The sequence below is a fragment of the Catharus ustulatus genome, chromosome 8, assembly GCF_009819885.2.
Source record: "Catharus ustulatus isolate bCatUst1 chromosome 8, bCatUst1.pri.v2, whole genome shotgun sequence".
Lineage (NCBI taxonomy): Eukaryota > Metazoa > Chordata > Aves > Passeriformes > Turdidae > Catharus > Catharus ustulatus.
This window is the reverse complement of record NC_046228.1, coordinates 26,180,753-26,207,269: the sequence shown is the minus strand read 5'-3', so window position 1 is coordinate 26,207,269 and position 26,517 is coordinate 26,180,753. Positions and strand designations below refer to the sequence as shown.

At 40.6% G+C, this 26,517-nt stretch overlaps 1 protein-coding gene across 3 annotated transcripts in view; it reads right to left on the bottom strand.

Annotated features, from left to right (window-relative positions):
- The window catches only part of NRG3 (neuregulin 3), a 394,566-nt gene that overhangs the window by 31,617 nt on the left and 336,432 nt on the right, over positions 1 to 26,517 (bottom strand). Inside the window, exons 7-10 of one of the 3 annotated variants that reach the window (XR_004418567.1) lie at positions 25,305 to 25,432; positions 16,957 to 17,127; positions 7,349 to 12,915; positions 1,832 to 4,419 (exon numbers count right to left, since the gene is read on the bottom strand). Coding sequence is in view for 1 of the 3 variants with exons in the window: in XM_033065988.1 (XP_032921879.1) it covers positions 12,432 to 12,915; positions 16,957 to 17,127; positions 25,305 to 25,432 (783 nt within the window). In the remaining 2 variants the exon portion in view is untranslated. Of the gene's footprint in view, positions 1 to 1,831; positions 12,916 to 16,956; positions 17,128 to 25,304; positions 25,433 to 26,517 lie in introns of those variants that run through there. The other 2 variants (XR_006163020.1, XM_033065988.1) reach the window with 2 other exon arrangements.

The window sequence follows — 26,517 nt, the reverse complement described above, 5'->3', positions numbered from 1 at the left end:
CAAACCATGCTCTAAATAAGCTTCAGATGTTTGCATTCTGGAAAGGAGCAAACAAAAAACCTTAGGATTTTTGTGTTTAGGAGAAATACAAGATTTTCTCTTACTAAGAATGTAGATTTTCAAAACAATCAATCATAGCTGTAAATGACATAAATACATTAATCTTTTTTCAGTCTAATAAACTGAAGTTACTGCACCCCAGGATAAATAAAATACCTACTCCAGGAAATACTCAGCACAAACCAAAGGGAGAAAAACCAACAAACCCAAACACCTTGAAGAAATCATATTTAGGAAAAAGCCTCCTACCACAACCATACCTCCAGAGCTGCCTCCTCCTAGCAAGACAGGACTTCTGGTGCAGGAACACCAGGAGAAGAAGCCTGAAAGGTGTGGAGGCAAAGGCGTCCTCAGTGCTTACAGCTGTGGCTGCAAACCAGGTGAGCAGCTCAGCCAAACACAGGGGTGGCTGCCATGGGTGGGAGCCTTATCTGGGGCAGCATTATACAACCACCCAAATCTGCCCAGAGCCACAGGCAAGAGGGGAAACCACAAGCATCAAACTCCTACAAGTGCCTGTGCCCCAAGTGTATGAGGTGCCTGGAAGTGCAGCTTTGAAAGTAAAACTCTTTTTTTGCTGCTTTGTAACATCAGTGTGTTCAAAAGCACTTGGACTAATGCTGCTCAAGTAAGACAGATTGCAAGCAAAAATCATGCACAAGCAGAAGCCAAGTATCAGATCCAGAGAGCTATTCTGAACCACACAGAAAAATAAAAGGAAAAGCCAACAGAAAAGGGCCAAGTGCAGCAGGAACATGGGGATCTGCAAGACAGCATCCAGGAGTGAGGGGGGAGCTGGGGATCACCCACAGCCCTGCACCCTCCTTCCCTTGCCTGGGCTCAGGGTGCTCAGCACACCTTGGGCAGAGCTGAAGGTGTCAGGGATGCACTGAGCCTCAGGACATTGCTGAGAGGTCCCTGGCATCACCACAGACACCTTTGGGGAGCACTGGAGCAGAAAGCCTCCTTGGGGCTTGGGTGATGAATGAGCTCATCATGGAGTGGCTCAGCACAAACTTCTGGGGATGTGCTTGAAAACATGACCCTGGGCACAAGGGGGAGGGAGGAACATCCATGCAAAGGAGCATGAGAGGCAGTGAGGAGGGTGGGCAGGGGATCCACTGTGGCTGGTCGTGGATGTGTGACACTGAAGTTCTGCCCCATCTGTGACACCTTCACTGTGTTCAGGTAAAAAGCCATTTATTTTGCAAAGAACTTGTACTTTAATTTTTTTTTATTTTTTTTTTGGCTCCAGAATGAAAGATGCTGCCATCTCTGCCTCTCTTCTTGGTTGATCCTCCTGGTGTTATTTTGGCTAGTTCAGCCTTTCTGCCCGGTTCATTTAGCCCAAAGCTGACAGGGTAGCAGGCAAGACTGGAAGGAATCACTTCAGCAGCAGAAGGCTTGGGTTTTCCAGGTGGGTGCCTCCATGTGTGCTGAGACATCAGACATCCCTGTATCTTGTCCCCAACTCCAAGCCCTGCTGATCCTCCCACCAGTGAGGCTGAAGGAAGAGCGACAGTGTCTTCAGATGGGTTGGTCTCAACTGCCTTTGTGGCTCTGAGAAAAGGTGAAACCTCTGCTTTGAGTGGGAGATGGCTGGAGACAGCAGGAACACACCACTTGAAAGGGGAAAAGGACTGAATTCAGGTACAGCACAAAACTCATTTGTGGCACTAAACAGGAGAATGACACTGCTCAGCTTCACTTACACATATGGTAAACCAGCCTGGGTGCGGGGAGTATAAAAACGAGTCAAAATACAGATTGATTCTGAAATAAGTTCTTTTTTTATCCTTTAGAACCATGGACAGGAATGTACAGCTCCACAAAAATGGAGGCCAAACATACTGAACCAAAACATTTCCTGGGATTCTGCGTGACAGTTTTTCTGAGGATATTTCCTTTCAACCACACTCAGTCTAAAAGCAGCTTCCATTTGCAGTTAAAGTAATCATGGTACACATTGCACACTCCTTGAAACACAATCTTTGTCATAGGCACTATGATTATTTTTCTTCTCTTTTTATTTGTTTTTACTGGTGAAAAAATAAACACAGGTGAAAATGAACACCTTTTTTCCCCCTACTTCAATGTGTTTAGACTATGTGATTAAGTGGATATTTTCTCCAGCTATTTAGATGAATAAACTTTAAGTTGGAGCATTCCTTTCTGTGATCTAAAAGAAAGTTTGTGTATGTAGCTTTACATATATATATACTCACAAGTCCCAAATCCAACTCATGTGTTTATCAGTGATTTTATTGACAACAAAATCCATTGTGTTGAAATCAAATAGTTGTCTTACTTCAGTGAATGGTTCAAGACTTTCGGCTGCAAAAAAGTTTTCACAAGACTCGCCCTATGAATTGAGAACACTGACTTGATGTTCACATTAGGTGCTGTTTTAGGCATATCTACAGATCAGTTTTAAGGTAAACATAATTTTATGTGGTATAGAAAAGATCTAGTGACCAATAAAGGAAAGCATGGAATCAGGTATAACTCTACAATAGGAATTCATCTATTTAAATGAAGCCTGATTGACTCTTCTTGCTAAGTGCTGAGTAAAAACTCTGAAATACTGGATTTGTGACCATTAAGATTAGTACTGCAACCAATCATTCCACTTTTATTTCTGGACATCTTAATGTCCTTGTTGACTAAATAGGGAGAAATGAAAAGCTAACCAGTAAATCAGGCACATGATTTGCAAAGGCAACTCTTCCCTTGCAGTTATTCCAACTATCCCAGCTGGATATTCACAGTGAACAAACCACATTTCCATCACCTCTGTTCCATTTTTAAGTGCTTTTAGTGTAAGGATTTGCTCCAGACCTCATCAGCAGCCAGTGAGCGAGGAGCACAGGGCTCTGCCTGGTCTTCTCTCAGCTAATTAAGGAAGACAGGCAATGTGCTGGTGCCCAGATCCTGCCCACAAGGATGGAAAGTTGCCCATGAGCTACAGCACCTTCCCAGAGCACAGTCATTCCCACAGTGACGAGTTCTCTTTGCTCTCTGAAGCCACCTAGAGACAGCTTGAAATCAATGGAAATGCAAAGCTACTCCACTACTTACAGAGAAATTGAAATGAAAATCACAGCTTTGTTATCAATCTGTATGAAGTTTAAAAGGACTGTGATTTCCAGGGTGTTTTTCCAAGTTGGGAGAGTTTCTCATTTTTAGCACCAGAGGCCTCCCCTACTGTAAAGCCTATTCCCTGCCTGAAGGATCTGAGCTTGGGGGAAGCTTCCTCACCACCCAGAGCACTGCCTGCAAGGCTCCAGGTGTGTCCTGCTTGTCCAGAGGTGATGTGGGACTTGGTGCAGCCCCCATGCCTCTGCAAGGGGGTGTCACTGCTGCCAGTGCCACAGAAACTTCCATCAGGCACATGAAGCTGAGATGGAAGTCAAGGAGAGCGGCAAATGCTGTCCTGAGCATTCTGAAAGTCTGCCCAAGATACTGCAAACCACAGATAATTTACAGCAGTTTATATATGCCACAGCCTGCAAATACATGTGACCAAGCCATACAGAGTCATTTTTGCATCACCTGTCTGTGCAAATACTAATGGAATCAGCTGAAAAGGGTTTTGGCAATTAGCCCTTATACCCCTGTCCCTTCTGCACAGAAGACAGAGCACATCTATTGTCTCAGCTTTAAGATTTTAGTTCAGGAATAAGGGCTGTTGGAAGAAAGAGGTTTTTTTGGGAATAAAGATTGGATAAGAAACCTCATGGACAAACCCTGTACAGAATTACCCCACTTTCCACAGGTAGCTCACAATTTTAGAGCTGGTCTCCTGACCTGCTTTGGAAAAAACACACCATTGTTATCTGAAGTGAAAATGCAGACAAGCTGAATTTGCCTTCATGCTTCTCTATGTAACATCCAGAGAAGCAGCATGGAAATTACACATAAGAGATAGCTTTGTTAAATAAAACTGGTGATGTGAATGATCAGCCTGATCATGCCATGATCTGAATGCACACAATTGCTGCAGAACAAGCATGGAGAGCTCTGCTTGTACTGTTTGTTCCCTGTGAGGATGGGCGGGCACTGGCACAGGCTGCCCAGGGAAGCTGAGGCTGCCCCATCCCTTGGAAGTTTTCAACTTCAGGTTAGATGGGCTTTGAGTGACCTGATCCATGGTAAAGTGTCCCTGTCTGGGGGGATGGAAATAGATATCCCTTAAGGTCTCTTCCAAACCAAACTATTCTATGGTACATACATGATTTTGAACTGGCAGAGGCAGCTCTGCTCTGTAGAACTGGACTCAGAACTGCAGCTGAGTGACCACAGCTCTGGCAAAGATGGATCAGCAATGACAATTATAAGACTTTGGAAGCAGCTTCACTTCTGCAAAAAAAAAGAGGTTAGTTGGAATCAAACTGTGTTAACGATGCTCTGAAGTTACTCTGATGGGCAGAGACATTTCTGCTTAAATTGCCCCAGCTCAGGTGGTGGGAACTAATGAATTAGGTCAAACCATGGGCCACAGCCTCAGAGATGGTAAATCAGCACTGTTGCTGGTACTCCATATAACCTGGCAATACCTGGGAGAATCCAGCCCATCAATTTTTAGCTCATGTTATTTCATTCTGATTTAATGAGAGGAGCCTTCACAGAAGTCAGTGCTGACACCTGCCTTTTGGCACAGTCACTGGTGGAGGAGCTCAGACACCCTGTGGGACACCTTTGGGAAGGAGTGGAGGTTAGCACTGCACAGAGAGAGACTCAGCCTTTATTTCAGGCAGCTCAACTCCTGAGCCACCACAAACATCCTCCTTTGGGAGCCTCACATAAACTGTGCTTGCAGTCAAACAGCTGCCACTCGTGCAACACCACAGTGTGACCTGCAAATTTTATGTAGTCCAAATATCTTATTTACCTTTACAACCCAAAGTTATCATTGATACACACGGAAATATCCAGCTTTTTGTGGGCAATTTGAAAGAACTAACTTGAACATAGTTAACATAATTCAGGTTGGAAGGTCATCTAGTCCAATACCTCTGCAACAAGTTTGGACATCTTCAACAAGATGAGGAGAGAAACATAAACACAGATCTTAGCCATCCCCTATTAGCATATTGTAAATATAAATATTTGTAATTTAAATTTCCAGCATATGATTTTTTTTAAAAATAGTTAATTAACATAATACATGTATTTTAATGGTTTAAAAATGGCAGAAATCTTACTTTTTTTTCTTTGGAAGTCTCTGCTTCCTAAATTAAACACTTCAAAGGATTACAGAATTTGGAAGTCCCTAACTTAAAAAACAAACTACTGCTGATGACCACAATTTCACTGAAACGAGAAAGATCTGAGAAAGAAACAAAAGGCAAGTTTCTCAGATGCTGTGATCCAGCCTGACACAAAATCTATCCCTCCTCACCCATGGAAAAAGCTGTGCCACAGTCAGGAGAAGGTCCCTACCCTATCCTCCAGGTGTTCCAGTGTGTCTTGCTGGGTGGTGAGGGTGGTGATGCTTGCCCCACCTGCTGTTTGCCCCAAGCTATTTCTAGAACACTGAAGTTCAGCAGATGGCTCCAGTCTTAATAGCGACTGGTTGATTTTTTAAAAAAATTACATCAAGTATTTAGGTCTCTCTTATTTTCTTTTTGGATATTAATTTATTTTTTCCTGGCATAGATCAGAGATGATCTAAAGCAAGAGAGTTCAACTTGAGTCAGAAAGCCAAAGTGAAGCCTGTGCTGTGCTTCTGTCCTCCTCTCTGCTGAGGTATGCAGTGTATAGGAGTGAATTTCTTGTTGTGAAAGAATCATCTTCATTTAAGCAAGGGAAACTCCAAAACTGCATTTCCTGAGAAAAGACATAGGACATATAAACCAGCCTCACTGAGTCTTCTTCACATCCCTCATGCATCTTGATAACCTCCAGCTACTACTGTGTATTTCAGGGAAGGCAAGGAACTATTTTTTATTTTAGAATATTGATTATTAGTAATAATATTATATATTCCTCTATTATTATTTGATTTTTTTGTTTCCAAATATTCACACAAATGAGAGCTCTTGCTCCATATTCCTTCAAAGCAAGACATACATTTTAAAATAGTATTTGCCACATAACTCTTAATTTTATGAACTTTGGCATTACTCATATTACACAATACAATGTGATGCATATTAGAGACCTTAACCTTTGGAGATATTTTGGTAGTAAGAAGCAGAAACTCACATCTGACTCTAGAGCTCAGGACACTGCAGGTGACTGCTGCTCTTTGGTACACTAAAATCAGTGTGGTGTCGCCTCACAGGAGTTCCCATGCTGGGGAGCAGAGCTCAGAGTGGCTGACTCAGAGCCTGGACATGCTGGCAGTGGCACATGTGAAGGAATGGCAGGAAAGAGCCTTGCAGCACAGGCTGCATAAATCCTTCTTCAAGGGAGAGATTTCCTGTCAGGTCAAACCAAAGCAGACTAATGTTAAGTGCATTAAGTTCTTTAAGGCCTTAAATTTATTCAGGGTCCCAAATGTCAGGCTGATACTCTTGATTCTGAGGGCAAGGTAAAACTGAATGTGAATAAAGCAGCTGAATGGTCACAAATTCAGTGAATTCAGTTAGACCAAGGCAGGCGTGGACAGCACAGAAGTGGCTCTTGCAATGAAGAAATAAGGACAGGGGAACATCAGTGCCCAGCCACTGCAGTGATGTGCTACAGACCATGTCCCCCTTAAGGACAGCAAAATTATAAACTGCATGTACATCTCCTGATGGTGCCCAGAGAATGTGTTATTAAAAGCTGTGGTACAAATACTGACACACATTTTATCCTATAATTTGTTCACATACTCCAGTCATCAATGACTCTTCTCCATTACAGCTATGAAACATTATATATAGTTTTTTATATTAAAAAAATAGATTTATAGGTGGTCTTGCTGGGCTTTTATTATTTATCTGGGAGAACTTGCACAAGAACAGCCTTGTGGGGTATTAGAAAATTGCTCCTTGTTTACAGGAGTGTTGATCAAAGAGGAAGCTGCTAAATCTTTTCAAGCAAGGCAGAGTCAGTGCAGGCTGTCAGTGAGGTGTGAGCACTCTGTCTCTGAAGCACTGGAAACAGTGCTTTAATAATACAGAACCAAAACATAATTAGATTTGTTCCAAGGGACAGAAAAAAATGGACATTTCTGCCCTTTTCCTTTAATCAAACACTACCACGTTGGATCATTGATAAATTCAGCTTTCCTAGCAGGTAAACCTTTCAAAAGGTAAACAATTACTGGTTTTTACTATTAAGATGAAAGCACTCTTACCCCCTGCAGCAGACACTGGATGATTGTTTCCTCCTCCACTGTGGCTCTTCTAGTTCTGGGTTACAGTGCAGACTTTCCACTGTCTCTAATACATTCTGTATTTCTTGCAAGAGACTGCCAATTCCCACGGCACAATCCTCTGATTGCCATGGAATACAAATGAAAAAAAACTCCACCACCAAACACAGGCCTACTTTGTTAGTAATTTTACTGCTGCTGCAGCTTTTTCATTTCTATATCCTGTGATGTACTAATACATGTGACGTATTTGAACTCTGCTATGGCAAGTACAGGAATCCTGCCTGATACCATGATTTGGAAGTGCCAAGTCTAAACCTGAAAACTGGGTGTCAGTTGTTTTCCTGTAAGTAGACATCAAAACAAAGGAAGTAAAATTGTGCTATAAATTCAGCAATAATGCAGTACAAAACCAAAAAAAGTTTGCATCACTTTATATTTTCAGCAACATAAATAACTATATTATTCAATGAATTATTTAAAAATAAAATTTAGATAAAATCTTGATCTCTTTAAGGAAATCTAACATTGCAGCTTTTGGATCACAAAAGAGAATATGACTGTGTCAGACAATACAACAATGGGTTGATTGACCTGTTAGGCTGCTGAAATAAAATTTTAAAAAAGAAAAGTTAAATTACCAAAACTGAAAAATCTATACTAATTATTTGCTTTTTCCCAATCTCCTTGAAGATAAACATTTTAAATTCATGGCAAGATAACAAATCACATTATAAGCTCATTGTTTTCCCAAAGGGTAAAGAGTTTACAGGGAAATTTCATTTTATTGAAAGGCAATTGATCTTAATATCACTTTCAAACCCAGCTTTTATTGCAGGTCTGCTCCTTTAAGCTTCAAATTTTTTTTACTGCAGATAGGACTCTTTCAGAGTTCTTCTTTGGTATTCATTTTCAGAATTCCTTGTAAGAGTAAGAAATGCTCAAGTAATGCCCAAAAGGAGACTACAGGGAGATAAACTGGGAAAAGGAACCCAGATTTTACATGAGAGGGAGATGTGAATTAACTGCTAACAGATCAATTTGGGAGCATATTGAGCACATGCTTGGCCACTGGCACATGCCAAAAACTCATTGCTTTTTTCAAAACTGAAACTGGGAGGATACTTGAGTGGCTTTGGGATCAGCCACACGGTGGCCAGTTCAGTGCTGCCAGAGCCTGGCCAGGGGCACCCAGGCTGGACCAGGGGACCTGGCAGCCCAATCACCTGGCCAAGGAGCCTGGCACCTGCTCTGCTGGGAGTGCTCACTCTGCTGGGACGCTCAGAGGCAGAATAAATCCTGTAGCACTGCTCACATCACATGGAGGCTGCAAAGCTTTGTGACACCACGCTGGACACCAAGCAGCACGGATTTGGGATGTGATCCTCTATTGATGTACACTGTCATTGCTGCATTGACAGCTGAGAGCCTGGCTGGGTACCAAAGGCATTCTGAAGAGCTCTTATTCCACAGGACTGTTTGTTGATCTAAACATGTGCCTGAAAAATGGCAACATTCCAGCTTTGGGCCTTGGGGTACTGAAGAGTTTTCCAATGGTAAACACTAGAAATTTGCCCATACTTACCTACATTTCCTATTTCAAATGCTGGGATTTTGTAACTGGTTTTAATATTTTAGGGTTATTTTGGATTGTTTTTGAAGAAATTCTCAACAGAAATAAATTTTAAAGAAAGACCAGGATGTATACCTCTCTCAATTCTCCATGGTGCTGTGCTGGAGCCACAGGCTTTGTCTCTGCTCACTTCAGAGAAAGTTCAATTTATTTATTCAGCTGCTCTCCCAGTTTGCTTGAATGCAATGCTACGTGTGTAAATTTGCACACCAGACTACACCTGGAACTTCATAGGTCAGATAAAATTTTTAATTATGATCCACATAAAAGACTGAGTTCAGAGCCTCTTCTAGGGGGATTACAGACTGTCTCCAAGGCTGGGAACAGATTTACTTTTAGGAATGAATTGCATTTCTCAATGACTTGCATCCCTTCCAATCCACGAGTTGAGTGGGACCAGAAGTAAAGCAAAATTTGGCCAACCATGTCAGCTGTTTCAGTACAACTTTCATATGGATGCTTCACACAATTAATTGTCAGACCTCAGAGAAAATATTGCCCCATTCACTGTAAAACAGGAAGGTCCACAGAGGAAAACAGTTGCATTAGAAAACCACACAAACAACATTAAGGCTATCTAGTTGGATGTTTTCAACCCTTTTTGTTTTCCTCTGCAAACAATGACATTTCAATAAGATCTGAAGCGATGCTCTGAACAAATAATACACTAGTCTGTCATTGGTTAATATTAACGTCTCTCTATTCAAACATGCTGAGAACTGAATAGAACAGTTAACATAGAACAGTCACACATCCTTTGCTGAGTACAAGATCGTGTCTCTAACATGAACCAAAGACATCCTCATCATTTCAGATCTTCAGCTATTGTTCAGTAAAACATTTCATTCTCTTAAATACATTGCTCATCTCCTCTCTCTGGGTCTTTTGGGGGTGCTGCATGAACACTTTCTCTCCCTCAAGGCATTGCTCCACGATATGGTTCTTTCTTCAACTGAAATCTTGCTGTGTGTTCCCATCATGTTGCCAGAGGTGAATTTGCAGAGCTTGGGGGAGGGAAGATCTTGATTCTGAGTTGAAAAGATTTAATTTTTAAGCATCAGTTTGGGCAGGATTCTGCACTGTATTGCAGAGAGACCATCTTGATTAAATTAATGGCGAACAATTCATTAATTGTGATCACCATTTCAAAATTGTTGAACCAGAGCTTTATGCAGTACCCAATTTTCATATAATATGAAAATTCGGGTATGTTCACAGGGCTTACGGGCAGAGGCAAGCTCCCTTTGCTCATGTCCTGAGATGGGGAATGCAAATGGTGCTGACAGAAAAGCCAAATGATTGTAGGGGTGCAGAGCTGAGCCCCACCCAATGCACCCTGCCTTTCAGAGGGTTCATCTGGTGTGGGGCCGTGCCCACCACAGCCAGCTCAGCTCATACACGTGGAGATGTGCCCACACAGGACAGGAAAATGTCAGGGTGAGCCCACAGCCCATGGGGTTCCCACCTCACTGCTACGGCAAAAGGTCTGTGTCTGTGCAGAAGGGAGCCTGAACAGCTCCTGCTCCATCCTGGGGCATAAAACAACAGCTTGCCCTCAAATACATTTCTGTTGAAAACACACAGCAAAGATTGCAGCCACAGAAAATTCTGTAAACAGGACAATTCCATTAACTTTATCTTTAAAGAACCCCCAAAACCACAACAGCAACCCAAAATACGACTTGCTGAATGAAGACTGTCAATAATAATTATTTTTACCGCCTTAACAAAAAAAAAAAAAATGACATACACCTTCAGCATTTCTTTTCCAAATTTACTTGACAGTGGTTAAGATATTGCTTTATTCTGACTCAACATACAACAGCACTGTGTGATTGATTGTGCTATCTTGGGAAGTCTTGAGACTTGTGAACTAGAAAGTCTGGGGCACATTAATGAATCTAACAATTATTTTGTTTCAAAGGAATATTTTTAATACATTCTGTATATACTCCAATTTTTTTAAATCAATCTCCTGGCACTAACCAGGGAAGGCTATTTGGCAATTATTTATTGTAGTTGACTTTTTCCCCCCGAGAATAAGCAGATATTTTAACACTAATAAACCCAGTAAGGTGTGTCACTGGACCCAATTCACTGCAAAATTGGCACATCTTGTTACAGATTATGGGGGGAAGAGGGACTCAAAATAAAGCTAATGCAAAAAGGGCTTAAAATGTGATTAGGATACAGCAACCAGGAAATGATCCATCCTCTCCAAGGCCTTGATCCCCTGCAGGGAGTGACTTGGTGGAAACCATCTGCTCTTAGAAAGCTCCATTAGAGTCAGATCTCTGCATGCCTGTGGGTCTGCCCATCCTGAACCATCTGCAGGGTTGGAGCTTTAAAGTTCACAAGCCTAAGCCACAATTAATTAAAGTGAGTGGAGAACTGAATGCAGGAACAAATTAGGCAGCGTGGACACTTACTGGCTGGATTTTGATCGTACTGGATCCCCCTGACTCTTCTCTGAACAAGCCATAATGAAATTTAAAAAAAAAAAAGTTAAAAAAAAATACACATACACTGAGAAGTGCTCCTTGAGAGCTTACAAATGCCTTTAAAGTGTAAAAGTTTAGAAATGTTGAGGGGTGCTAACAAACAACAGTTTATGTTTCCACTTAAAAAAACCCAAACCAGAAACCAAAACCAAACCTGTAGCAATACACACTCCTACATTTTCTCTCGATTTTCCTCACTCTCCAGCAAGGCAGCTCTGATAGGCAAAGCTCAGAAGATGGAGCAGCTGTGGGCTCCTGACCACTGAATCTCTACAGACCCCAATCCTGCTCCCACTCTTGGCCAATCCCAAAGCTCATAAATGATTCCCCTGACTTTCCTGGGGTGACTGACACATTGAATTAAGGTTGAAAATTAAGCATCTGCTCAATTCAGGGATGTTGCCACCATTCCACAGCAGGTACCAGAACTCAGAAGTAGGTGTCTGTGCCTGTTTCCGTGATGTGGACCTGGAATCAAGAGCAGAAGTGGAGAGGGGACTGGATCTGTGTTGGGCTCACAGGATGTGCTCCCCAGGGTCTGAATCCCTGCCCACCAGCTCACTGCAGTGCTGCCCTGAAACCAGAAATGCATCTAAGAACGGTTACTTGGCCTTTACTGAAATGAGATGCATAGCCTAGGCCTTGGGACAGCCCAACAGGACCATGGTAAAACCCTTCACAACTGGAACTGGGTAATCCTGCCTAGAAAGCATCTGAAAGCACGCTTCATCCCTCCTGGAACTTTTCCCTTAAAAAAATATTTTGTTAAAAAACACTATGATATGAGGGCGATTGACTATTTGGTTTCTTCTAAGTAGATGCTCTTAAATTAATGCATATAAATAATTTGTATTTCACTTCCTCCCTTCCCGTCCAGCAAAGCGTCGGATGCACAGAGCTCTGGTTCCCCCTCCCGCCGCCCCGCACGGAGTCACTTGGCCAGCAGCGAGTCTCTCTGTGTGTCACTGGTGAGGACAAGCGGTGGCCCTGGCTGTGGCCTGGCCCTGGGGCTCACGGGCAGGAAGGCCGTGCTCTCGCTGGCCGCCTCCGAACGCTCCGGCCGCCGCGCCTCCGCCAGCGCCCGCATCTGCTCCTGCACAGTCTCCAGCAGCACCTCCACCTCGCGCTGCTCTGCTATTAGACAATTACTGACGGGGGAACTCACGTTGACAAGTTCAGCAGAATAGGAGTTTTTGCACCATTTGATGCCTGTTACTTCAGGGACATTTTGCATTTGCATGCAGGCTTCGTCCAAGCCCACAGACGGGATGATGGGAACGGAGCTGGCCCTCGAGGAGGAATAGCCGACCAAGTCCTTCTGCTCCACGCTATTAAAATAGGGGGTTGTCTCTCTTGAAGGCAGTTGCATATTTATTGAAGTATTCTGAGGAGTTTTTAAACCACTGGATGAATACCTGGAAAGAGTAAAAAAGAGTTCTGGTTGTACATCAAAGGGGTCAGATGCGACCAGCAGCAGTGACACTGTGTGAGATTCAGCGTGATTCTTCAGTGCTGAAGACACACACACCATTTTCTCCTGAAACAGAGGAGCACTTGGCCGTGGTGGGGCCCTGGGGGAAACAACAGGAGACTGGAGACTGGTTTTGATTCTCAAATCTGCCAGCAGCAAAGCACTGCTTTTCTCTCAGTCTCATTTCGCCCAGCAGTAAATGAGAATCATGGAAATTCCTTTTTAAAACATTTCAGAAGTTATAATGTATTATTACTTTTCTTTGAAAAGAAATTTGGAATTCTATTCCTACATTTCTGATTGGGGAAAAGGATTGATACTTTCTTCAGTGTCAGAACTCTCAATGTAAAATAGTTGTTTTAGGAAAAAACTTTTTAAAAAGTGCAGATAAAAAGAACATGGCTGTGTAGTCCTTATTTACATAGGAATGCTTGTCTGTACTCTCCTTCAAAGAAGCAGAGCATCTAAGTGCAGTGTACCTCTGAAAAAAAATTGTTTTTCAATAGCCCATATTCCTAATGTTGGCCTGATTTGTTTTATTAGATTTTATCTGGAAACAGAGCTAATATATAGGACTTGAGCAAATGTCTGTGTTCTCTTGATACTGTAATACCATTAAAAAATCCTTTATCCTCCACCAACACATATTATAACATGATTTTATTGATTGTGAGGCAACTTGTGAATTTTTAACAACATTTCCATTTTGTTTCAAAGCCAAACTCTGTTTTGTTTACAAGAAACACTTAAAAAAAAACCAGAAATGGGAAGTATAATAAATACAAAATAAACAATGATAAAAAAAACCCCAAAACAACCAAAGATGTTTCCCATCTGAAATTAGTACTTCTAGAAAAGTGGTGCTCTAGCAGTTACTATATTATCAGGCATGATTGCTAAGGACCACAGACATCACCTCAGTACCAGAACATAATTTATGTATAATCACTTATCACTACTTAATAAGGCAAGTTAATGTTGAATCTGTTTTATCCATGGATGAGGAGAGCAACAATTAGATCTGGTGTGGGAGCAATTGCTCTGACTTGAAGGGTACTGCTCCAAAAGCTCCTTAAGCCTGCTGGACCTCACCAGGAATAGCCTTCTACTCATTTGTGCCTCCTGCTTTTTGGTATGAGCAGAGAAAGAGTTAAGGAAGAGAAGTGAATCGCACAAAACTGCCATAGTCCAGAACCGGCACAAGCAGTAATGAACTGGAAAGGCTTCCTCTGTCTCTGTGCTCCTGGAGAGGTGTCAGGAGGGAGCAGGAGACACCTGGAGGCTCATTTCCAGCAGAGTGCCACTGACCTGTAATTCCCTGGTGTGTGGTGGCACTGAGTCTGTACCACTGCTGCACATCGCCCTGCCCTGGAGCTCTGCACAGCCCAAAACTCGCCTGGCACCCCCAGGAGGAGCACCTAGGAGCTCTGGGATAAGGAGGAAGGGCTGGGAACTTTGCTGCCAGGAGATGAAAAGAGACTGCTTTGGGAAGTGGCACCCAGGGGAGTAATAGAGCAAGCAGCTTTCTGGGATGTGTGCTACAGGTTCCTGTCCCTGCCCTAGAGCTGCAGCTGGCTCACATCTGAGACTCAGCCCTGGTTTACACTGGCACTTAGACACCTGTACCATTCATGGAGGGGCTTTTTACACCAGCTCTCAAGACTCAGGATGAATGAAATACTGATCAGGGGTATTATTCCTGAGGGAGGACAATTAAAAAAAAATAAATGAAAACAAAACAGTGCAGACCTTTGGGTTGTGCCCATTCTTGTTTCCTTTGCTTATATATAACTGTTCAAACGACTATAGCTGGAGAGATCGCATCAGTTGCATTAGTCCCTTTTTTGGTAATTCAGGCCCTAAATATATTCTGGGCTGCACCCTGAAAACAAAGGGAGTGAATGTTTTTAATGAATTTCACATGCAATGTAGGTATTATATGGATGATATATAAGCAAAACCAAGAAAAGACTGAATTAAAATGGGTTTGGTGAGAAAAAAGTAACATTTGCCAGTTCTACAATAGTGATTCAATTAATCTTGGTATTTTGAAAACTAACTGGCAGCAAGTGACATGTAATGCAATGCCTGGCGTATTTCCATAATAATTTTTGAAATACAGATAGACATACGGATTTTATGCCAGAATTACACGTTTCTGCCCTGTGCTCACAGGGCTTTCAAAGGAGAACTGAGGTTGAATTAAAGTGCATACACTGTGTGCAACAGGTGAGGTATTAAACTAGAAGGGATATTACATCTAAACCATGTGAGACTTGGCTTTTAGTTAATTACAAACTGATCCATGCTTCTGTGTGTGACACCAGACTGTGGCTGTTTTCAATAGACTGAGACTTAGAACTGTAATTGCAGAACCTTAATTACATTTTCTTATAATTAACTTTCCCAGAACCACAGTTCATCCAAAGAAATGTATCTGGGTTTTTATCTGAAAAATTATTTTGTCTGAATAAATTAATTCATGTGCATGTGTTTCATGCTCTCTCTCCACCCTCTTCCTAAAATCAAGCAACAAAAGCAAACATTTATAAATATTCAACAGTAATTATGTTATACAGTGTGTAAGAGTCTAAATTAAAGGATGAAACTGAAAGAAGCACAATAATTTTACTGCCCCCTTTAAGAACAGGTATCAAAGAGAGAGAGAAGCGACTGAAACTTTAAATGTGGAATGGATTTTACTTAGTCCCAGCAGCTTTGCTGTCAGCCTGTGGCTGAAGGTGTGCAGTGTACAAGCCTGACAAGGTCCATTAGGATGGATGGGAATCATTGCAGTGGCTCTGCCAGGCTTTGGGCCAGCCTTGTGAGCACTTCCACTGATATAAACACACCCCCATCTTCTGCCTGTACACCTGACTAGGCTCCAGCCAGGCAGCTGGTGGATGAATTTCAGAATGCTCAGAATTAGGGAGACAAACCACTTTGATTTGTGCATCCCGATAGGGAAAGATGGAGGTGAAAAAGGAGAAGAAAGGAAGTAGTGCAAGTTCTGCAGGGAACAAGGAAGGTTTGTTTGGGCTGGAAATCTGATGAGAACTCCAACACTGTGAAACCAGCAGATATTTAGAGGGTAAACATCCTTAGTGCATAAAATAGGGATGAAGTGCTTGAGTGGATCGAGGCCAGAAGGGGTCACAGTCTGGTCCCAGCATCAAATTTTGCAGAACTGCAAATTTAAAATACAGGCCAGTACAGGCTGATATTTGTAAGGTCACAGGCTGATTTCCTAGACAAGAGAAAATACAATTTCCCAGAGCTTTGCTGTTTTGTACCTCACCCCTCAGCCTGGGAGGAGGCAAGGGCACTTCCCAGAGCCTGCGTTAGCGACGCTGCCGCTGGAGAGGGAAGGCTGCCAGCCTGCTCCTTTCTGCAAGGCTGGCAATTTCAGTAGGAAATTTTCACCAGGAATTATATGCACATATCACACAAATGAACAATAATCTATTTACTGCAAAAGGCAATGAACAACTTTTCCTCAGAAGAAGCAAATAGTAACAATGACACAAGTGTGGGTCAAACTTATTTAAAAGAAGTCACCAGACACCCATCCCACCAGCTTCACCTGTAAGTCAGAGTGAAGAGTTACAGGTGAAACTGGGTGGAGTTTTTATTCCATTCCATCTATCACTCCTCTTTTTATGTAAAATATGCTTGTAATATTCTGGAAAGTCTTTGGAAATCTATAGGGATAGGTAAATATTATGCAAAATATCTCAGCAATTGCGAATGACCTCAAAGGCAGCTGTAGGTTCTCAGGAGCACTTCTGAAACCCAGCCCTTATGCAGAGCTGGAGCTCACAGCCAATGTTCTAATAAACTGAATTTAAAAAGGAAAGACAGTGTACTTTTTGTGCATTTTCAAAGACGAACCTGTATGAAGCTATCTATAGAAAACCAACTTTGCAATGTGCATTATTGCATTGAAAAGGCACTAACTGGCTCACTTCAGGTCTGCATCACTCACCCGTGACAAGGTATCGTGTCCTGGTCTGTGATCCTCGACTCTTCAAGCTGTTGATATGCTGGTCCTGTAATTCCATTGAACCTACCCCGAGGCAAAGGAGGAGTCCTCCGAAAGGCATTTCTATGGAGCATCCCACTTTTTTGTCCTGGGCTGCAGCATGAAGAGAGACTTCTAGGAACAACACCAAGAGTACAGTAAAAATTATCACACCAAAAGCATAAAATTCTGCAATGTTAAAGTTCAGGATTAATAATGCATGGATTGCTGTTCTTATAAACTTTGCTATGATGTCAGTATAAATTCTCTATGGAAATATAATAGTACAATCCACCATTAGCTGCTGTTTATGCTATTATTTAGTACATCACCTATTTTCTAGGAATGAAAATAATTGCCCACTGTATGAAATGTTTTCTTGCACTTGATGAAGGATGCTTCTCTTTTCCATGCAGCATAGCAAAATCCTGCTACAGAGAGTTGAGTCCTCAGACAGTATAAACAAACAATACAGCTCTGTCATACCCACAGCTGAATTCAAAATTAGATCCTAAATTGAAAGCCCAATATATTATCTATCAGTCTGTGAGGTGCTGCTTCCTGATACAAAACCATTAAATTGAGAAAAAGTGTAAGTGAAGAATATAAGCGAGGCTTATGAACTGCAGATTGAAGAAGCTAAGACAAGCTTTCCTCACCTTGAACAGGATTTCTATATTATTTTATTCCTGCTTTATCTACAGATTGCTTTGTTTTTTATACAGATTGATAAATACCGTGATTTTTCTTTATATGATATAATAGAAACTTGGACTTGATACAAACAAGTCACAGTTTTCTACTTATTTTAGCAAATTGGCTTTGTAAATGTTTGTCTGGTGTTTTGGAAGGAGGATGGATTATTTTTTTTCATTTCACGTAGGAATGAAAAAGTATCTAGAATCCACAGTTTTAGTATATAAACCATAAGATTGCTAATGCAAAAACATTGGAACACAGAACTAAGGCAAGGCATAACCCATTTTTACTGCTAACAGGTCTCAGCACCGCATGGCGTGACTGAATATTCATTTTTCAGCTACTCCTATTTCTCTTGACATCTTCTGGGTCTCAGAAATGCATGTGTTACCTCATATTCTCTTACATCTTTAATGATAACTTAACATAGGTTTTGTAGATGCCTTTTAGGAGTCATTATTTTTGGCAGTGTGAATAATTCCAACTTGGGACACAACTCAGCAATGCAAAAGACTTTTGATAATTTTACTTCTTTTTTCCCATTATAATGTGACTTAAAAGTAATTTGCATTTTTTTACCTAGTGGGAATTTTAATTATATTTAGGGCCATATCTACTCCCAAAGCAATTCTTGCTTGGAACAAGTACCTTGGACAAATTCTCTTTGAGTGTGTATTTCCATTAAAACCAACCTTTTCCATCCAAAGTCAAAATAAGAAATAAATTCAACACTCTCTATCCTACTGCTCAGGCTAGCAGTGTTCAATCACAGTCTAACCTCTGTTTTTCTTTCTCACCTTTACTTTTCTTTTTAATTGAAAAACTAAGAACCCATAGCAATATCATTCCCTCCAGGATTTTTGATGCTTCCTGAAAAAGATTTTTCCTTTGCTACTAAAGAGGCTGTAAAAAAAAACTTTTTAAAAACCTGAAATACTGGCCTCTCAGTTCTGAAGGCTGAGTTCAAGTTACAGTTCATATTCTGTAAAATAACACTACCACATCACAAAATAATTGACAACTTCTGCTCAGGAGAGCCTGAGATTAATACAGCAGGGCATTTCAAAAGATGTAGGTGTATGAATAATTTGTGATGGATAATGAATTTTGGGGTTTTTATTGACTTGAGCATAGTCAATAATCCAAAAGTAAAAAAGAAGCTTTAGATTGATTACAAATTGCTGAAGTTAGAAATTTTAATTTGTGGTTGGTTTGATGACTTTGAGCATCTTCCTTGTTGGATAAGAGCACATGATCTCCATGTGCAAATTCACAAAACATCTATTTGTAATAGACATAATTTCAACACAGCTATACTTCAGGTAATTGGTATAAACTGCAGAAATGTTGAGACCAAAGGGATCTGACACAGTCCTGCAACCACAGAACTTCCAGCACTGACACGGTCTAAGCAACCAATTTGTTGCTAATGTGAGGTTCTTATGCTTTCAACATTTCTGTCAGGAAAAAAAAAAAAAAAAAACCAACAAAAAACCCACCAAAACTGAGGGAAGAAGGAACAAAAATCATTTGAGGTCATGAACAAGACAAATTCACTAAAGATCAGGAAATACTTACAGGCAGTGCAGCTGCAAGCTGCAGGATTACAGTTGATTCTCCAGGCATCAAACCCCCCCCCAAGAATTTCTGTTAAAAGTCCTATGGAAAAGGTTCTCCAGCACAAAGCTTCTCCTTTTACACAACACTGATATGAATATCAGCAATGCAAATGTAATGTTCTCTATTGCTAATGTGAAAAATTCCTCCCTCTAAGGCAAACAATGGTTTTTGGATTTCTTTAGGGAATTTATTTTCCTTTAGCCAACACAATGGTTTCTTCCTCCCTGCACTCCAGTCTTACTGGGTAAAAGAAACCAGCCCACATAAGCGAGCCATTCAATACAATAGACCAATACATAAAGCTGTAGCAGATATGTCCTTAAAATCTATCAATCAATTTCTCCAGAATAAAAAAATCAGAATATGCATGAAGTGGTTCACAAGTGATGCATAAACTAGGGAGAAATAAAGTTCTGATGAATTAATGTTTTGAAAAAAGCAGTTTAACCATCCTAAAGTTAATTAAGGACTTGGGATTCATTCTTGCCAGCCAGTTGTTTTCTGTGAGAATTTTCTTTGGGTTGAGCAACTGAATGAAAACAAAGTCTGGTACTGCAGGTGGAGTCTTCTATTCTTGGGGCATACAAAACTCCCAAGTGCAGCTGCCCAGAAGACCAGCAGTGTTTTTACAGTAATTCTGGAATCCTTCTGAGTTAATTATAAACCCCCCAGTAAATCCATACCCCAGTGACAGAGCCAGCTGCCAGGCAGTGTCCTCTGATAGTCCCTCAGAGCCACCTTTTTAGGCTCTTAGACAATCTACTGCTAACATTTGTATGGATCAACTACTGATGCTTTCAAACAATTTCAGTATTAATAAATAAAGCCTACAGCCAAAAATCTCCTCTTGGTTTCTGAAATGTGAGCATTATTGATTCCTTCACAATATTCTTGTATTTGGGAATAGTCTGTTTTGAGGCTACTCAGGGATTTTGGAACTCTATGAAAATCCTTCAATGCTACCTGTGTCATCTGGTCACCCTTCTGGTGGCAGAACATTAGGAAAAGGGAACAGAGCATTTGAGGTATGTCAGCTGCACTGAGTTTAATGATCTGCCATAACCTCCCCAGATACTGATCAACCTCCATCCCAAACTCATGATGATATCCAGGCTACTATTACTGAGAGTTGTTCTGTATTGAAAACTTTGCGACTTCTTTTCAGTTTAAAATTATTTCTGATGAATATTCAGGTGGAATGTGTGCCACCACCCTCCTTCATTTTAAACAGGACTTTTACTTCTCGTAGAGCTTGCTCTCATGTATTCATAAGCAGCAGTCACGCACCTTTTCCAGTCTCCTGAACTGAAGACTGATGTAGGACAGGCTTCTAACACTTGCCATGGAACATGAATCATTCATTCCTCCTCTTAGTTTGGGAATGCAGTTTGAGTCCATGGCAGTTTTAACCAGGTGAGATAACAGTGGTGCATTCTCATGCTATGCTGTGTTCCAGCTTTGGCCAGTGAACTTGGCACAAAAAAAGCCTGTCCTCAGTGTTGAACTAATTCTTTGAGTGCTGCACTGGTGAATGTCCTACCTTCTCACAGTCTCTCCCTTTTAAAACCACCTTAGAATGGTTAATGTTGAATCCACATTAAAGTTCCTCTGCTTCTCCCTACTTTCTCAAAGGCATTAGACACATGTGACAACAGTGACTGAGCTTGTGTAGGAACCTAACTCATTCCCACCAAACACAAATACAATAATCAGTGCACATGTTGCAGTACCCGCTGTTGATAAGATAGGACACAATTTTTTGCCTTTCTAAAATCTGCCACAAGAATCTTCTTCCCCCACATTTGCCCTAAAGTCTTGACTATTCAAATTCAGCATAATTGGTTCCTAGTTGTTTTAATAAATTCTTCATCTTCCTAAATATTTGATACATGTTAATCCATCATCTCATGTCACAGTTCCCATTTTTAAAGATTTTGCTCCCAGACATAAAATTTCTTGAACTGGTTTCTTCTTCCAAATTTTTCTTTTTCTGGATCAAGTTTAACCAAACCATCTTGAGAGCTCTGATTTTCACATTTTACTTCCACTTTGCCTGTAGGAATGTCTATTTTCATACATTTGATTCTGTTCATATTCTACCTTCGTCTTCAAATAGTCATCCCAACTTTTCATTAAAAAATGAAATCTTTTAATTCAGGATTGCCCTAACTGCTTCAATTATTATCTCTGCCCCACCATCAGTTTTGCTTTTTCTTTGGGAAAATAGCAGATTCCTTCCACCAAATTCCTTTCAGGTTTCACCTGCCTTTACATGCTTAGTTGCTTTACTTTAGCTATACTTGCTCTTTGAAATTCCATAGCCTTATTTACAGAGTAATTTTAAATTACTCTTTCCTCTACTGTAAATTGAATAATTTATATTAGCAGCAAAAAGGGTAAAATGCATACCAAATGGAAAAAATATCTTTTCCATGTTTTTTTGTGGTGTGAAAAGTTTATTAAAAACGAAAACAGAAATTATTATTATTAATTTTAGGGTAAGTTTATCCTATTTTGGCATTTTTGTAAGACAATACATCTGTTCCAGGCTGAAAGCCTCTGCATTTGGCTTTCATCATGGCATTCTCTGAAATGAATCCCTCCAAAATCAAGGATGACTGAAACCATGAATGGAAGTCAGGATGACTAATTACCAAGAAAACTGCTATTCAAAGGGATCACAACTCAACCCATAATTAACAAAACTCTAATTTATTTCTATCTATTAGAAAATGAGGCAGTATGGGTTTCCTTTTTACCAAGATGGGCAGATAATCCAAGACAAATTTTTGAGCACATTGTACATGTTGCAGGAAGTTTCCTGATTAAACACATTCATTAATTTTGAATTCTGCCAGTTCAAAGAGTTATTTTACATATGTAAGCAGAAGATGTAACTTACTTCTATGGCAACAGCAGTGCACAGTGCAGGCAAAATATTTTAGGAGATTATTAATAACACACGCTAAATATTTTTTTGAGATTAAATCTCAATTTTTACCTTAATCTCTGCATTAATTCTTTTTGCGTGGCTGAGGTTTGTTGAGATGGAAATTTGCTATTATCCATAATCTGAGTGAAATAACTAGCTGGTCTCTGTCAGGCACATTTCAGCAACTCCAAATGACTCCCCTACACGGACAGTCTTACTTCCAAAGGTCTAAATGTATTAGTTTCAAGAGCTGGAAACAGCCAGCTCCTGATTTTAAGAATTGATCTCCCATCATTAGTGTCCTTGAAAACACCAGCAGAGAAAACAAGTCTGGATGTAGAGCAAAGTAGCAAGCAGAAAAAAAAAAAACAACAATAGAATTTAGAGCAGCATAAAAGAGAGAACCTGCAGAGCTGATATAATTTTTCCAGGCTCAGTCAGGTTTGGAATGAAATGAAGGGATATTTAGTATAAAATCCTCATTTGGCACATTTTATCATTTGTTCACAGTGAACACTATTTAGAAAATAAATTAGGAAGCTCTCACATGGTGCATAAATTAAAGACAGTCTTGTAAGTCTTAAATGTTCAAGTCTGTTGCATGTTTTAGAAAACAAGGAACTTGTACAATAAACATTAAGCTTTAAAACTACAAAAGAATTACAGTAATTTCACGATTACAAGCCGCACTGAGTATAAGCCGCACTTCTGGGTTTCAGCAACTTTTCATTCTTTGTCCATACATAAGCCGCACCTGGTTATAAACCGCATGTTACAATACAGAGTGTGATAAAAGGTACCTGTTCTATCACCATCTGTTGAGGGTGGGGGCAGTGATCCTTATCTCAACGGCAGATATTCTGCTAATGGGCCATCCATTGAAACCAGGCAGGGCATTGTTCTTTATCTTTTCACAACCCATCCTTCCTCCAGGGAGTCATTTTCTGCTAATGGCCATTGAGTCCCACTGTGGGACTGATAAAATTACTGCATCCCATTGGAAGTTGCTCCAGCCAGGGGGAAGAGCCCAACATTCCTTACCAAAATAAAAACAGAGGGTTTGGGACACTAAGGTAGCCCCTTTCTCTGCTGGACTCCAGAGGAAAACCGGATTTCTCCACATCACCACTGGACCTCCGGAGGGAAACTGCACCTTCTGCAGGAGCACTGCTCCAACTGAGCCACATCTGTCACTGCAGGAGGATGCAGCCACCATTTAATCAAACTGCTACCAACACCCTGCCTGATGGGGTGTCAGGTTGTACTCTGACTTTGTCAGGGCTTGGAGTTTGTTTCTTTGCAGTACTGTATTTCTATTTTAATTTCCCTAAAAAAGAACTGTTATTCCTAATTCCTATATTTTTGCTTGAAAGCCCCTTGATTTCAAAATTGTAATAATTTGGAGGGAGGGGGTTTACATTCTCCATTTCAAAGAGAAGTTCCTGCCTTTCTCAGCAGACACCTGTCCTCCAAACTAAAACAGCAACTTTTCATTCTTTGTCCTTATATAAGCCGCACCTGATTATAAGCCGCACTTTGGGTTCAGACCAAAATTTTAGTCAAAATGGTGTGGTTTATAATTGTGAAATTACTGTATTTATAAATTAACTAGTCATCCCACTTCTTACATGAGTTCTGAAGCAAAGACATTTCTTGGATATTGCAATCACACTATTAAAAGGTAAGGGAATGTCACCGAGTTTTTCTCTGAACTTCATGTTGTGAAGTTGTGACTAAATAACGATAAAATTCTCCACAGAACTTCTGCAGAAAGCATTCTAGGCAACAGCCCCATAGTCCCATCTATGTTTAATAACATAATTAAGCATGCTTTGAAAATTTCTGTCTAATAAGGAAAAAGACCTAAGAAATGGATCTACCTGAAAATTTATTTGAACTATTTTTTTCATGCCAAATTAAAAGCTTCAGTAAGTTAAAAGTAGGTAGGACCCAAATATCCCTTTGTGGCTTACATGTGCTACTTTGTAGGTTAACCAAATCACTTATTCAGATGAGAAAAAACACATAGCTGGCTGAGAGACTGCACTGAAAATGCACCAAATACTGCAGAAGCCAGATCATAACCTCAAGCAATCCAAGATTTTTCTTTATTAATAAAAGAAAAAAAAAATCCTTTAATAAATAAGTCTTCCACTCCAGATTATCTAGCTGAAAAAATTCCAAACTCATTTTTCTAAGCCTTTTTTCCCTCTCTGCGCACTGGACCAGATGTTACCACTGTCATTCCACCAACATTATTGCTTGTACCAGACTCCAGTTCGGTTTCCAGTCCTGTAATGAAGCACCTGCAATCTTTCTCATCCAAAAAAGTTAGAGGCAGAATTCTGATCTGAATCTCATCCAGTGCTGGGTGATATTCTTCCTGTTTTTTTTCTCTTGGAAACAAACATCCAAACTTTTTAAAGTCTCAATTTCAAAGACCACCATGTTTTCATAAATGAGTCATTATTCATTTCATGTATATTTTGTTTAAGGAAACAATGAAAAAAGATGGAAGCTTGCAACCTATATTAGGACCCACAGCTGGTCTGTGGGTTAGAGAGGGTTAATAAATGAGGTTTGTTTTGAGAAGTATTCTCTGACCAAGGCTGTTGGCATGGAGACTAACAAATGAAGAAGGGGAAAAAGAAGATAACTAGGAAAAATACCCCACAGCTGTGGAAAGTATTTTTAAAAAGGTCCTGGGAAGAACAGGGGTGGAAAAACTTTCTGCCAATGAATATCACGTTCACTAATTGTGACCAATGGTGAAGGTGTAAACTGTGTAGAGGGTATAAAAGACAGTGCATTGTTGGAATAAACAGATCTTAGCCTTCTGTAGTGTGCCTTTTGTGTGTCACACCTGCCTCTAGCAACATCCACCAAGTCTTTCTGCAGAAAATGAGCCATTAACTTCAGGAACATGGATAAGGAATTGTTTTGAAACGAGCCATTAACTTCAGGAACATGGATAAGGAATTGTTTTGAATGGTTCCTGCTCCTACAGCTGTTCCAGGGGCTGGGCTGTGCCAGATGCCTCAGCAGGCAGATGTTGGCTCACCTGTGGTGCTTGATGGGCTGGGCTCCTCTGTCAGGAGACAAGGCCTCTGGGAAGGACTGAGCGCCTGAAAAACTCGACTCCATCACTTTGTGCAGAATGGGCCCCGGGTGCCCATCGGGTTTTGAGTACTGCAGCAGAGAGGATAAAATTAATTAATACTCACAAGACAAAGTACATTATTGATGCTATTCACTCTGAATTCATATCAGAGCAGGGTAAGGAGTGCTCTGGTGCATTTTTAAATCAAAATTTAGCATTGCAAGCAACACTTTCATTCAGTATTGTTTACACAGCAGAAAGGGCTAGTAACCATTATCCCCATTACGTTCTGCACATCAAAACACTGATATCAGCATTAGCAGCAAAATTACAGACTGATCTGCCCATAAAGATGGGAACAATGATCCCTTTGACTAGAAGTCTGGTTTTGTGGCTACCCATGCAGAGACAGATCACAAAACACATCTCAGAGGACAGTCAGCAACTTCTTGGGTCCTTTGGTGATTTCAGTCAAACCCTGCATTCATCAGCAGCACGAACAACTATGAAAACCAAACTGAAACAGCACTTGTGTCATCAGATAAGTAAGAAAAATATTTGAATCCTATCCACAGAGTCAGATATCTTTCTGAACCAGTCTGAAACTTCTGACCTGGGAGTATCTGTGCTAGCAAGAACAGTGTAAACATAATTCTTCTTGTGGCAGGGGTAGGCGTGGGGCAGTCTCTGGGCACAGAGTGAGACACAAAGGTCTGCAGAGCAGACACCAGACATGAAGAAGAACAGATTTGTTCTTGCTTTGTGATTCAACTGCAGTTAAAAAAAAAAGTCTCAGCCTAAATGGAGCCATAAAGTTGAAGTATGGAAAAAGCTGCACTTGGGCTTGTAAGAAGATTCCCTGTTGTTAGTGGTCACTGGGCAATATCTCTGAGATATGAGAGGTTAACTCACACTCAGGTGTGAAAAATAAAGCACTTTTCAGACTTTTTACTTTGCATTAGAAGGACCTGCACTAAAACTAATAGGTCTGTTTTCCTTTTGCTTTGTATTTTTAGCACTAGACACCTAGATATCCATGCTATCTTTAAAATAGATTGGTACCGTGGGAGCAATTACATGATTACATCCTTTAGAAAGAAAATACAAATTAAAATATTAGAAAAAAAAATCACAGTGGTGAAAAATGCCTTGTTATGATACAATAGCATAAAAA